The sequence below is a fragment of the Ahaetulla prasina genome, chromosome 7, assembly GCF_028640845.1.
Source record: "Ahaetulla prasina isolate Xishuangbanna chromosome 7, ASM2864084v1, whole genome shotgun sequence".
NCBI lineage: Eukaryota > Metazoa > Chordata > Lepidosauria > Squamata > Colubridae > Ahaetulla > Ahaetulla prasina.
This window is the reverse complement of record NC_080545.1, coordinates 64209578-64224743: the sequence shown is the minus strand read 5'-3', so window position 1 is coordinate 64224743 and position 15166 is coordinate 64209578. Positions and strand designations below refer to the sequence as shown.

The 15166-nt window shown below is 41.7% G+C and overlaps 1 protein-coding gene across 1 annotated transcript in view; it reads left to right on the top strand.

Moving 5' to 3' along the window:
• Positions 1 to 11642: 11642 nt before the first annotated feature.
• GRIN2B (glutamate ionotropic receptor NMDA type subunit 2B) overlaps positions 11643 to 15166 on the top strand; it is a 268549-nt gene continuing 265025 nt past the window's right edge. Inside the window, exon 1 of the mRNA XM_058191227.1 lies at positions 11643 to 12053. Coding sequence (XP_058047210.1) covers positions 11643 to 12053 — 411 coding nt within the window. The remainder of the gene's footprint in view (positions 12054 to 15166) is intronic.

The window sequence follows — 15166 nt, the reverse complement described above, 5'->3', positions numbered from 1 at the left end:
CTGTATACTGCATGAGCCAGAAAGTGGGCTGTGAAAATATCTACAGACCCCTCACATCCTGGACATAAACTGTTTCAACTTCTTCTCTCAAGATGATATTGTAGGGCCGTGATGGTGAACCTATGGCACATATGCCACAAGTGGCACACGTAGCCATATCAGTGGGCATGTGAGCTCAGCTCTGGCAGGCATACATGCCTGCCCCACCAGAAGTTGGGAAACAGGCTGTTTTCTGCCTTTGGAACGCCTTGAGGGGTGGTGGGGAAGGCTCTCTGGAGATGGTGGGCCCAGAGGGCCTGAAAATCAGCTGGCAGGTGCACATGCATGCCGGAGGCCGGAAGCAGCCCGTTTGCCAACTTCTGGTGGGACCGGAAGTTGGCAAACAGGCCATTTTCAGCCTCTGGAGGGCCTACGGGTGTGTGTGCAAGGCTGTTTTTGCCCTCCCCAGACTCCTAGAAAGACTCTGGAGGCTGGGGAGAGCAAAAAGGGGGCCTACCGTGCCATTGCGTGCCAGGAGCATGGGGAGTGTGTGTGTGTGTGTGGGGGGTCATGCGCACATGCACATAGAATTATGGGTGTGGGCATGTGTGCGTGTGATATCCCCCCTCCTGCTCCTGGCAAGCAATGGCAAAAAGGTTAGCCATCACTGCTATAGGACATTGCACACCAAAACAATTAGACACAAGGACAGTTTTCCCCCCCATGCCATCACTCTGCTGAACAACTAATTCCCACAACAATGTCAAACTACCTAGTAGAGTTGTATTACAATTATCCTTCTCATCTCTCCTATTACCTATTTCTTTATTTTCTTACGACTATAACTTTGTTGCTTGTATCTTACGATTTATATTAATCGTTTTATTTAGTAGCCTAGTATGATTTATGTTGATTTATGACTATCAGTAAGTGGCTTATCTTATAATAATTTAAAGAAAATTTATAATGAATGTATTTTATGATGATTATGATTTATCACTTGTTGCTTGTATGTACACATACACTGCTTGTATGTACACTTGCTGCTTGTATGTACACTGCATCAGAGACAAATTCCTTGTGTGTCCATTCACTCTTGGCCAATAAGGAATTCAATTCAATTCAATTCAATTCAATTCAATTCTATTCTATTCTATTCTGTAAACATTCTTCAAAATCATAGGTGTTTTCAATATTCTTCAAAAATTGGTACTACTTCTGCATTATGGGCAGTATAGACAAAATACATGCCTGTAATAAATAGCATAAAATCATTTTGCTTTTGCTTTTTCATTTGTTGCAGTTAAAAGAGGATCAAGGATGCAGTTTTCAAATATTTTTTCACATGGGGATTGAAACAAGAAAAAGAAATTGCATTAGAGTGTTTTTAACATACAAAGATGAGAATTTGAGAAATGTTAACATACAATTTGAGAAAACAAATACTTTAAATTCTAAAGTATAATACATAAATCTCAAGAAAAGCTGAGATGCCAATATATAAATTTTGATAGAACTGCATTTCAAATATAGACATCTCAGTGTTTATATCCCTTCATTGCATCTTAACAATATTTATTAATTATTTAAAAATGTATGTGCTACTCCAGTCAGATGGTTATAAGAAAAATCAGTGTGTTTGAGCAAGGCCCATTCAAGGAGAATTTAGGATGTGAGTTTTTTTGAAAAGAGAAATAAAGGTCTGATGGGGATGAATGAATTCATGCATGGCATGGAAAAAAGGAGAGACAGAAACGTACTTTTTCCCCCTGGGAATCATTCAATGAAACTAAGTGGTGGTATATTCAGATTGGACAAAACTGAATACTATTTCACACAAACAACAATGGGATTCAGTTCCTTAAAAGACAGTAATGACTAATAACTTAAATGGTTTAAAAAAGAGACTCGATAAACCATGCTGAATAAAACTAAAGATACCTAGTTATGACAGCTGTATATTACTTCCAGTATGAGAAGCAGTACATTACTGAATGCTTGTTGCTAAGGGAACAATAGGTAAAGGAGGCTCATGTCATATGCTGCTTGCGGCTTTCTCATGCAATTTGGGTATCTGTTATTTGATAGTATCTTAAACCCAGATATTTTATTTATTATCTTTGCATCATAAATGCTTTGCCATATGAATAAAGTGTTTTTTTTGAAAAACACCAATTAAGCACCATTTTAATACTATTAAGTTTTAGAATGGTATTAAAATCTTAAACTTACCTGTTTAGTCCAGCCCAAATCTAATGGCTCCAAGGAAAAAGCTGGAAAATCACCATCTCCTCTGATATTGCAGTTTTGACAAAAGAGAGAGGAAGAAAGTAATAATCAGTTGTGGAAAGATTAAACCTGCAAGGAAGAAGAGCCAACAGTATAATGAACCTCTTAAATGGAAAAAATTGGGGAGAATGTATTAATAGGAACACAGAGAACAACAATTGTCACACTTTATAGTATTTTAGAAATGCATGTTTTCATTTTCCGGGTCAGAGAATTCCATCACATATGATGGAATTACATGAATTAACGAATTGCCATTCATTAATCCAATACCAAATATGCATTGTATCAAAAGTTGGGTCTCATAGACGTTTATTGTATGTATTGCATTAAATGATAAATTTGGTTGCTATTTTCTTCTAAACATTTCCTTAACCATTTGATGCATGTCAAATGATTCTTAATTAACATGTTCTCCAAAAAAATTATGATTGGCTTGTGGGGCCTGATTTTTGGTACCCCATTTTTATATTTGGTATATTTGGTACCCCCTGCTTAAGTTTATCTTAAGATATAAGCTTACATCTGAAAATATTTTGTCTGTGATAACCTGATTTTTTTACAACAAATCAATTCATAATTTTGATTATTTTTTAGTTTCATATCTGATCATTATCAAAAGCCATACATGAGTTAATGGTTGCATTACTCTTTTCCTGTTGCCTGCCTGCCTAATTCTTGGCTGCTCTAATCTAACATTCTATTTTACAAAATACTTCAAAGTAGTGTAAAAATTTTATTGATTCATTGTTAATAGGCATTGCTCAACCAGCTAAAATACCGCTAAAATCCTCAGGGGATAAAAGACAAAAGGAAAATAAAACAACACTAAAGTATGCAAAAGAACATGTGCAAAGTGTATGACGATTGATCAACTCTCATACTGTATTTTCCCTGCTATTTTGCCACCTCATGGTATATCCGGCTTGTGTGCATGTGTATGCGTGGTCTTGAGAAGGATAAGCATAGCATATAGGGACTGATGCCAAAAGTATATCTTCTCAATATTCCCAAGGCCATCCCAACTGCCTACGTAAAATAAACGGGCTTCTATATAGAGCAGCAACGCTATAAGAAGACGATGGAAACTAAGGCATTTCATACTGTGAGAAGAATGTAATGATAAATGACTCCAATATTTTACCAAGAAAATCATATGGATAAACAGTGACTGATGATATAGTACTGGGTGATGAGCTCCTCAGGTCAGAGCACTCAAAACTCTACTGAGAAAAAGCTGAGAATCGCTAATGGTGCAATGACTTGTTAGATTAAAGCCTGTGGGGCATCTAGTTACTGGTGCTGTGAACTGAGGAAAATAAAATCCAAAACTTCAAAGACAGAATTATAACAGGAACATGGAATGTAAGAAGCATTTATGTGGAAATGCTCAATATAGTGAAAAATTGAAAGAATTGATTATAGGTAAGTCTTCCACTTGCAATCACAGCTGAGACCAGAATTTCTGTTGCTAAGCAAGACAGTTGTTAAGTGAGCTACTTCTGATTTGCAACTTTTTTTTTGCCACAGTTCAGTATGAACTGTATGAAGTTGTTAAGTGAATCATGTGGCCATCCATCAAATCTGGCTTTCTCCCACTGATTTTGCTTGCCAGAAGTCAGCTGGGAGGGTCATAAATGGCAACCACATGGCCCCTGGATGCTGAGGCCATCGTAAGTACATGCCATTTGTCAAGCTCCCAACTTTTAAACCAGTGACTATGCAGATGCTGTGACGTCTACCAGTGCGAGGACTGGTCATCACTTTCTTTCAGCGCTGTTGTAACTTTAAACAATCACCAAATGAATGGCTATAAACTGAGGATTATCTGTATATTCTCAACACCTCAGCCAAATTGTAATGGATTGGAACTGGACATTTTCAGTCAGTTAATCATACTGTTTACTATTCAGGAGATGCGAAACAAAGACAGAATGGTATTAATGTCATGGTCAGGAAGGTTACAGCAAATACAATATTACGCACTGTGCAATGCACTTAATGATTGAATAGTATCCGTTAGCCTTCATAGACAACTCTTTGACAATGACCTGAGAGAGTTTTCTGATGAGGAAATAGTAGCTAAGAGGTTTTATAGTCAATTTCTTGACAGCAAGATGTGCTTTGTGTTGTTGGAGATTGGAATAGCAAAACTGAGAATACAGGTAGTCCTTGGCTTACAACAGTTCGCTTAGTGACCGTTCAAAATTACAATGGCAGTGAAAAAAGTGATTTATGACTGTTTTTCGCAGTTACAATCTTTCCAGCATCCCCATGATCATGTGATCAAAATTCAGATGCTTGGCAACTGGTTCATATTTATGACCGTTGCTGTGTCCCAAGGTAATGTGATCACCTTTTGCGACCTTCTGACAAGCAAAGTCAATGAGGAAGCTAAATTCACTTAATGGCCAGGTTACTAATTTATCAACTGCAGTGATACACTTAACAGCTGAGGCAAAAAAGGTCATAAAATGGGGCCAAATGTACTCCTTTAACAACAGAAATTTTGGTTTCAGTTGTGGTTGTAAATTGAGGATTACCAGTAGTAAGAGGAAAACTTACTTGGTCATATGACTTAGAAAACAGAAGTTAAAGAGGAGAATGAATTAATAATTTCTATCAATCCAATGATTTATTAATCATGAATACAGTTTTCTAAGAAGTAAAACAATGGATACCACCAGTTGGAGTATACAGAAAACAAATAGATGATTTTATTGGTAAGGGGGTTGGAAGAGTCCATTGTAAGAGCAAAGATATGGCCAGGGATGATTGTGGAGCAGATCACTAATCGTTATGTGCAGGTTCTAAGTTATGCTAAGCAGAAGAAAGCCAATCAGTTTGCATGATATGATCTTATACATATATATTCCATTTTTGAGGAAAATATCAGAATCCCTTGGAAGTCCTAAACCTAACGGACAGAGAACAAGAGAACTGTGAAGTGAACTCAAAGTAGCTGATAAGGATGAATGTGAAAAGAGGTTGTCAAAGGTAATAAAACAGAAGAAAGCAAACTAAATGTCAGAAGAAAGTATGAACACTGCCAAGAAGAGTAGAGAAGTCAAAGCATATGCAAAACAAAGAACTTGGGACAGAATGTAAAAATAAAATTTCAGAAAACAGTTCTGAAAGAGACAAGGAGGAATGTTATCACATTTGTAAAGGCATCAAAGATGGAAATAGACATTGAAAAAACAAAATCTTCTAAATGGTATGCTAAAGGAAGACAATGGCAGATAATAACCAATGTAAAGAAGCTAAAATAAAGATAGGAGTACATTGAAATTTTATACAGTAGAGATCTTAACATCCAAGATGTCTTAAAGCAAGGGTCCCCAATCCCTGGGCGGAGGGCCACTACCAGGCCATGGCTTGTTTGGAATTGGGCCATACAAGTGGCTGGTCGGCACGCAACTCAACTTGTGCAAGTGGCAGGCTGGCGGGCAATAACGCACGTGTGCACTTGTCTGCCATTCGCGTGTCCCAGTTCAACTTTCCCTCCCTCAGCCGGACCACCAAGTCGCAAAGGTTGGGGACCACTGTCTTAAAAGATATTCCCTACTTACAACTACTAGAAGATAAAATGAGATTGGCACTTCGGTTATTCTGAAGTCAGAAGGCTATAGGAATTGATGGAATATCTATAAAATGAAACCATTCAAGGCCTTTGATTGTGTCAACCATGTCAAACTAGAATGTACTTAGGAAAAGGAAATTCCAGAACATCGTTGTTCTCACACACATATAGGACAAGAAGCCACAGTGTATAGCAAAAGAGACTATCTGCAGTCAGGAAAGAAGTGAAGCAAGGCTGTATTTCCTTCCTTCCTTCCTTCCTTCCTTCCTTCCTTCCTTCCTTCCTTCCTTCCTTCCTTCCTTCCTTCCTTCCTTCCTTCCTTCCTTCCTTCCTTCCTTCCTTCCTTCCTTCCCTACTTATATGTATTGAGGAAGATTAAATTGGAAGAGAGTGGTTTCTAAACTGAAGGAAGAAATATCAGTCCTGTGCTACCTTGAAAACTGTTCTGACCTAGGCTTCCTTAGAAATTAAATAGCACAAACTTAGTCCCAGCAAACCTCCTTAATTCATATTTCTGTAAATTACTTTCATTTACAGTCCGCAAGGCTTGATAAACAGTCTTTCAGAGGAAGGCTATCAACACCCACCTATCTCACATGGAATGCTGCCAAAGAGCTAATTTCCAGATGCAGGGCAAGGCTAAACTTGGCACAGAGTCACAAACAGAATTTTCAAATCTTGAATTGGTCCAATGAACTAATTGCTTCCTGCAAAAGCTCATGTCCCATTCGCTTCTCTTTTATATCTTATGGAGGGGCCAATCATCTCCAAGCCTTATTCCCAATTCGACCCTTAATTTCCTTAATTGTTCCTGTCTCCTGTCAGCTCTGCTCATGCTATTCTTCTGTCTCGCTGATGTCAGACTCTGGAGGCAGCAAAGAACTACCGGATGGCTTTGGCCCCCTCTCTGCCTCTGACTCAGAACAATCGTCCAAGCCTTCCCCAGACTCCAGGACTGGCCCAGATTCCTCCCCAACCTCCTCACTGTCCAAATCTGCTGCCAGCTCTGCTGGCTGCTGGCAGGCCACAACAATAACATTACGCTGATAGCTAACCCCTTTCCTATCTTGTGTATCGGTTTTACTTGCACAAATCCATTTTGTGCCACTTGAGACTATTCCTTGATTGAGAGGACTGCTCTAAGTCACTGGTGCCTTAGTCATTTTCTGTCTGGACTACTGTAATGTGCTCTACATGGGGCTGTCCTTGAAAAACTTTTGGCAGCTTCAAATGGTTTAGAAAGCTGTGGCACATGCAGTTTTGAATGCACCATGATGTGCCTGTGTAACTTCAGTGCTGCATGTGAACTGCTCTGGTTTCCAGTAGCTTTCTGAGTGTAATTCATTGTGTTGGTTGTTATCTTTAAAGGATAAAATGGCAGGGGCAGGTTAATTGTAGGATTGCCTGTCTTTAGTAGTTTTGGTCCATCTCACCAGATCTGGCAGAGCCGGCATGCTCCAGTGAAGGAATTGGGCAAACCTTCTCTTTGGGGTACCTGCCCTATGAAACAGCCCCCCTCTGTGATTTGGATGGCCCCAACCCTACTGGCCTTTTAGAACTTGGTTTTCCTCCTAGGTGTTGGAGCCCAGTCTGTTAGCTTGTGGTTTTGTAGGAAATGACCAGGTTGAGCCCGAGGGAGGGGGGCTCAACCTGGTCATCAGTCATGAGTTCCTAAATATCCACAAAAAAATTCCAGCCCACCTTGAATTCTCTCTACGCTTATCTCCTGCTAATTTCCCTTGGCCATTAGTAGTTCAGATTCTTGTAGAGAGCTCACAAAACCTCTATAAATCTTTATACCCATTTGAACTGTCTGGATCTCCTGATTTTCCTGGCACTTGACAGGTTTGTGTTTTAGAGATTTTGTAAGGGTGCCTTGATTATGCTTTTTAATTGATTGCCTTTTATTTTTTATACTATATTTATGCGTTTTTTGTTAGCCACCCAGAGGTATTGATTAAGATGGTTGCTATATACATTTTAATAATTAATTAAAAATAAACAGACAATGAAGATATTAAAATAGTGGATGGCTTCAGTGATTATGATTATCAACAGTAAAGGAACAAGCACCAGAGAAATAGCATACAAATGAACAATTGTAGGTTAGCAATGAAGGACTTGGAAAAGATATTCAGATGCGGTGACATGTCTGTATCTACAAAGATCAGAATCATGCAGGCAGTAGTTTTGTTCTATGGAGTGTCACTCTATCTTTGAAGAATCAGGATAGAAAATTGATGCTTTGAACTGTGGTTTGGTGAAAACTCCCAAGAATACCAGGTATGGCCAAGAAAGTAAGCAAATGGATCATAGAACAAATTAATTCGGAGTTCTCATTTGAGGTACAAATGATCAGGCTCAAATTATCACATTTAGAGACATTATTCAAATAAGTGTACAATATGGAGAAAGGTGGAAGGAAATATATAAATGGGTTTGATTCCAGTAACAATGGGTACACAATTGTAAGATTTGAAGGGCTAGTTTAGGAACTGATCATCAAAACAGGTCTATCTATGTGGTAATTAAATGCTGACATAACTTGATGGCATATAATCAATCAACAACCAATCTGATGGCAACAGTTCTGCCTTACTCAAATTAGCAATAAATTTTGTCAGATTCTCAAGGTCTTCTTGTTTGGAGATGTCAGTAGATATTTCATGAACTCTTTCCTTTCATATTTGACAAGTGGATTTGATTCCTGTTTGAAATAGTAAAGTAGCAGCAATATCTGTTTTGTTTTTATTTATTTGTCCAATTTACTGTATATAGCTATAATTATCATTAAACAAATTGTCCAATGATAATTTATGATAGCTTAATGATTTTGACAGTAATTTTTGAGGGCACTGAGTGAGTTTGATATATATATGTAACTTTAGCACCATTAATGTGATCACTGCTTGCTGATGGGATTTCTATTGTAAAACAGAACAAGGAATTGTACAAGTATCCATATATCATTGTTTTCCACTTGGAAACCATTCCTCTATATTTTTCTACCAATCTTATCAGAGAAAATCCATTAAGTAGGAGAGGACAGATTGATTGTGCAGAATATTTTATTGGGATGACTGGGCACATATGTTGCAACAGAATCCTCTAGAACATCAAGGCCCAGGGGCCAGTTATGGCCCACAGGGTGCTTAGATCTGGCCTACAGGGCTGCCCCGGAAACAGCAAAGGACTGGTCCGTGGTGCCTTGCCAGCGAAAATGGAGCTTGCAGCCCTCCTGAGCTCTGTTTTCACTGGCAGAGGGTTGAAGGAGGCCGTCACAGCTGAAAACAGAGCTCGCAAGAGCCGTGGGTGGCTCTCCCAAGCTCCATTTTTGCTGGCAGAGAGTTGCAGGAGGCCATTGCAGCTAAAAACGGAGCTCAGGAGCACATTTTCACTGGCAGAGCTTTTGGGCCACCAGAGGTGCCCCCACATGAGTGACTTTGAGTTGGCCATGCCCACTCCAGCCATGCCCATCCCTGCCCCTCAGGTCAAATGATGCTGATGCGGCCCTCAATGAAATTGAGTTTGACACTCTTGCTCTAGGACTATTTTATTATCATGGGACTTTATCAGTACTGATGTTACTGCATGGGCAGCAATTTTCTTAGTTCTATTTAGACCAGGGGTCTCCAACCTTGGTCCCGTTAAGACTTGTGGACTTCAACTCCCAGAGTTCCTCAGCCAGCTTTGGAACTCAGGGTTGTGCTTGACCTTGGGGGGGCAGAGGGGGTATGGCCGGGGGGGGGGGGGGAATGGCTAGCTCAACGTTACTCATGTCGGGGGTGCCTGTGGTGGCTCGAACACTCCACCAACGAAAATGGGCTCTCGAGCTCATTTTTTTGGCTGTGACGGCCTCCTGAAACCCTCTGTCAGCAAAAATGGAGCTCGGGAGGGCCACCCTTCATTTTTGCTGGTAGGGGCACTGAGGGCCCTCTGCTGTTTCCAGGGCAGCCCTGTGGGCCAGATTTAAGCATCTTGCTTTTGACACCCCTGGACTAAATGAAATATAAAACTGTATTAGGTTTCCCTCACTTACTTTATTAGAATAGAATAGAATAGAATTTTTTATTGGCCAAGTGTGATTGGACACACAAGGAATTTGTCTTGGTGCATATGCTCTCAGTGTACATAAAAGAAAAGATACGTTCATCAAGGTACAACATTTACAACACAATTGATGATCAATATATCAATATAAATCATAAGGATTGCCAGCAACAAGTTATAGTCATACAGTCATAAGTGGAAAGAGATTGGCGATGGGAACTATGAAACGATTAATAGTAGTGCAGATTCAGTAAATAGTCTGACAGTGTTGAGGGAATTATTTGTTTAGCAGAGTGATGGCCTTCGGGAAAAAACTGTTCTTGTGTCTAGTTTATTAGTAAAGAGGTTCCCTTCAGTGCAGTCAGTAATGTTTTCCCCTCTGTCTCTTGATATTTATCTGGAATCTAATGGTGAATCTAGGGATGGATTATAATCAAAGAGATTATGCAAGTTGCCCTGAGCTCTTAACTTCTGATGCAATTGAAAGAAAAGAGCTTTTAGAATTTAATGGTAATCTGACCACTTGTGATATATTATAAATCATCACAGAAGGAGAATTAGGCCAGATTTTAGATTTGAATAGTACTACTTTCCAATCATTTCAGGATTTCATATTAGCAAAGTAAGTAACAGGGATCTATGGCCTGAGCATCAGATTACATGCCAGTTACTACTATTTTTTTACTGATAAAAGAAGCCTCAGAACGTACAAGGTAAACCTCAATGCTATGATTCTCAGACATGGAAAACAATGATAACAATATGTATGCTACCAAGGTACTATGAGGATTAATTAGCTGTGGCTTGGAAAGTGCTTTGCAGATGAAAAGAGCTCAGTGTTATTAAAACAACACAAAGGGTCCTGAAGGGAGGACTGTGGCATTAGTAGGGTTGCACTGATGACCTCATAGTCTTCATCATTTCATTGTTTAGAAAAAGACATTTCCAAAGCATGAATCAGAATATATCAGCTATATTCTATTAGTTTGAAGTCTACCAGTTCTAAGATTTGAGACTAAGGCAACCGGTGCCAGTTCTTGAAAAAGAAAACAAGAAACACAACTGACCCTGAAGCCAGCGGATTATTTCAAAAAAGTTAGTATTGACAGAAGACATTTTCACTACAATTCCATATTGTGAAACTATTAATTTGCCTTTATAATTAATAATTAAAATTATTAGGACAATTTATAATTAAAATCATCATAAAAAAAAAAAGAATACCTCAAACTTTCTTGAAGGAACGCCAAGGTGATAGGAGAGACATTTTGCCACAGGATTCATTCTTATCTTCTTTTTGAATTATTTTGGGGGAGGGGAAGCTGCTGGCAAGCTGTTTTGGAAAAACAAATCAGAGGCAAGGCAAAAATGAATTTAATTATAATCTAGGGTTGTAGCTAAAAAAATTTCACAAGGATCACCAGAGGACATTAATATCTCAGCATGTGATTTTAAGGTAGAACAATAATTAGTGACTACAGATTTGATTATTTTCTTCCTGATCAGAGTCTTAGCCCTCCCCAACATACTTTTATTCACAAAGTAAAGGATGGAAGTCAGGATTGAATTGCTGACAGTCAGCAGAATTAGCCTGCAATACTGCATTCTAACCACTGCACCACCACAGCTCTTTCTATAACTTACAGGGTACGCCTGTGAATTCCTAAATCTCTGTGATTTATATATGTGTTATTGAAACTTTTAATTTTTTGTCTCATTTCAGAGAGTGTAAGAGCTGAAGATGAGGCCCAGAGCAGAGTGCTATTCTTCAAAATTCTGGCTTATGCTGGCAGTCTTAGCAACAACAGGCGGTATGGCTTGGGCTCAAAAGAACCATCCCAGCATTGGCATTGCTGTCATCTTGGTGGGTACCTCTGATGAAGTAGCTATCACAGATGCCCACAAGAAGGATGATTTCCATCACCTCTCTCTCATACCTCGGGTGGAACTCGTTGCCATGAATGAAACAGATCCCAAGAGCATCATCACCCGCATCTGCGATATCATGTCTGAACGGAGGGTGCAAGGTGTGGTGTTTGCTGATGATACTGACCAGGAAGCTATTGCCCAGATCCTGGACTTCATTTCTGCCCAGACCCTCACGCCCATTCTAGGAATCCATGGAGGCTCTTCTATGATCATGGCAGACAAGGTAAATTATAGGTTATTGCACAGTAAATTCTAAGGGTTGTTTTCCATTATGGTCCTAGATAATATGTGGTGATGTCAATGTTCCCATTATAAATGCCATAGGTTGGAGTTTATATCAGTTCAGCAAGTATTATTTTTCTTATTATTCATTTATTATTATTATTATTATTATTATTATTATTATTATTATTATTATTATTACACACACACACAATAATAATAATAATAATAATAATAATAATAATAATAATAATAATAATATTTTTATACCGCCCTTCTCCCGAAGGACTCAGGGCGGTGTACAGCCGGAATAAAAACAATAACAAAATACAATTAAAATAAACAATTTAAAAACTTATTATAAGATTGGCCGAAATTTAAAACATATTAAAATCTAAAACCCAATTAAAATACATCCAAAAATTTAAAATTTAAAAAATTTAAAAAATTTAAAATTTAAGCCAACCCCGCGCGAGTAAATAAATACGTTTTCAGCTCGCGGCGAAAGGTCCGAAGGTCAGGCAATTGGTGCAAGCCAGGGGGAAGTTCGTTCCAGAGAGTAGGAGCCCCCACAGAGAAGGCTCTTCCCCTGGGGGCCGCCAGCCGGCATTGTCTGGCGGACGGCACCCTGAGAAGTCCCTCTCTGTGTGAGCGTACGGGTCGGTGGGAGGCATGAGGTAACAGCAGGCGGTCCCGTAAGTACCCAGGCCCTAAGCCATGGAGTGCTTTAAAGGTAGTAACCAACACCTTAAAGTGTACCCGAAAGGCCACAGGCAGCCAGTGCAGTCTGCGCAGGAGTGGTGTTACACGGGCGCCACGTGCGGCTCCTTCTATAACCCGCGCAGCTGCATTCTGGATTAACTGAAGCTTCTGAGTGCACTTCAAGGGGAGCCCCATGTAGAGAGCATTGCAATAATCCAAGCGAGAGGTAACGAGAGCATGAGTGACCGTGCATAAGGCATCCCGGTCGAGGAAGGGGCGCAACTGGCGAACCAGGCGAACCTGGTGAAAAGCTCTCCTGGAGACGGCCGTCAAATGATCTTCAAACGACAGCCTTTCATCCAGGAGAACACCCAAGTTGCGCACCCTTTCCACTGGGCCCAATGACTCGCCCCCAACAGTCAGCCGCAACTGCAACTGATTGTACCGGGGTGCCGGCATCCACAGCCACTCCGTCTTGGAGGGATTGAGCTTGAGCCTGTTTCTCCCCATCCAGACCCATACGGCTTCCAAGCACCGGGACAGCACTTCAACAGCTTCGTTGGGGTGGCCTGGGGTGGAAAAGTACAGCTGCGTATCATCAGCGTACAGTTGGTATCTCACCCCAAAGCCACTGATGATCTCACCCAGCGGCTTCATATAGATGTTGAACAGGAGAGGCGAGAGAATCGACCCCTGCGGCACCCCACAAGTGAGGCGCCTCGCGGTCGATCTCTGCCCCCCTGTCAACACCGTCTGCGACTGATCAGAGAGATAGGAGGAGAACCACCGATAAACGGTGCCTCCCACTCCCAACCCCTCCAACCGGTGCAGCAAGATACCATGGTCGATGGTATCAAAAGCCACTGAGAGATCTAATAGGACCAGGGCAGAGGAACAACCCCTGTCTCTGGCCCTCCAGAGATCATCCACCAACGTGACCAAAGCTGTCTCCGTACTATATCCGGGCCGGAAGCCGGACTGGAATGGGTCTAGATAGACAACTTCATCCAGGTATTGGGGTAACTGCCGAGCCACCACACTCTCTACAACCTTCGCAACAAAGTGAAGGTTGGAGACTGGATGATAATTTCCCAAAATAGCTGAGTCCAGGGAAGGCTTCTTGAGGAGGGGTCTCACCACCGCCTCTTTCAAGGTGGCAGGAAAGATCCCCTCCTGCAAAGAAGCATTGATAATCCCCCGGAGCCAGCCTCGTGTCACCTCCTGTGTGACCAGCACCAACCAGGAAGGGCACGGGTCCAATAAACACGTGGTGGCATGCAGTCTTCCCAACAACCTGTCCACGTCCTCGAGAGCCACAGGGTCAAACTCATCTCAAACAATCTCGACAAGACGCGTCTCCATCCTCTCACCTGGATCATCCCAATTTTGGTCCAAACCATCCCGGAGCTGAATGATTTTATCGTATAGATAACCACTAAACTCCTCGGCACGTCCCTGTAAGGGGTCATCCTGCACCTCCTGATGAAGGAGAGAGCGGGTCACCCGAAACAGGCGGCCGGGCGGTTATCTGCCGACGCAATGAAGGTGGAAACGTAAGAATGCCTCGCCTCCCTCATTGCCACTAGGTAGGCCTTATAATAAGACCTAACTAGTGTCCGGTCAGCTTCGGAACGACTGGACCTCCAGGCACTCTCTAGGCGTCTTCGCCGGCGTTTCATCTCCGTCAGCTCCTCGGAAAACCAAGGGGCGGTTGAGACCTACGCCGGGTCAGAGGCCGCAAAGGCGCGACACGGTCCAAAGCCCCAGCCACGGCCTGCTCCCAGGCCAGACTAGTTCTTCAGCCGTGCCGTGGGCCAGATCCTCAGGGAACGGCCCAAGCTCCATCAGGAACCGCTCAGGGTCCATCAGGCGGCTGGGACGGAATCAACGCATTGGCTGCGTCTCCCTGCAGTGGTGGGTGGCGGTCCGAAAGTCCAGGCAAAGGAGAAAATGATCTGACCATGACACAGGTTCTGATACTAAATCTCTTAATTCCAGATCATTTAGCCACTGAGTAGAGATATAAATCAAGTCCAATGTGCCTTCCCCCGTGTGCGTAGGGCCATGAATTACTTGAATCAGGTCCAAGGCCGTCATGGAGGCCTGGAACTCCCAGGCTGTCGTCGATGACAAGCCGGTCGATGGCAGGTTGAAGTCCCCCATGACCATAAGTCTGGGGGTCTCAACCACCACTCCGGCAAGCACCTCCAACAACTCGGGCAGGGCTGTAGTCGCGCAGGAAGGAGCCAGGCACGTGATCAACAAGCCCATCTGATTCCTATGGCCTCTTTGGAATCCCAAAGAGGGATTCACAACTGGCTATCTGAGGTACAGTGGACTCCCTCTGTTCTAGACCTTCCCTAATAACAACCGCCACCCCGCCACCCCTACCTTGGGCTCTCGGTTGATGAA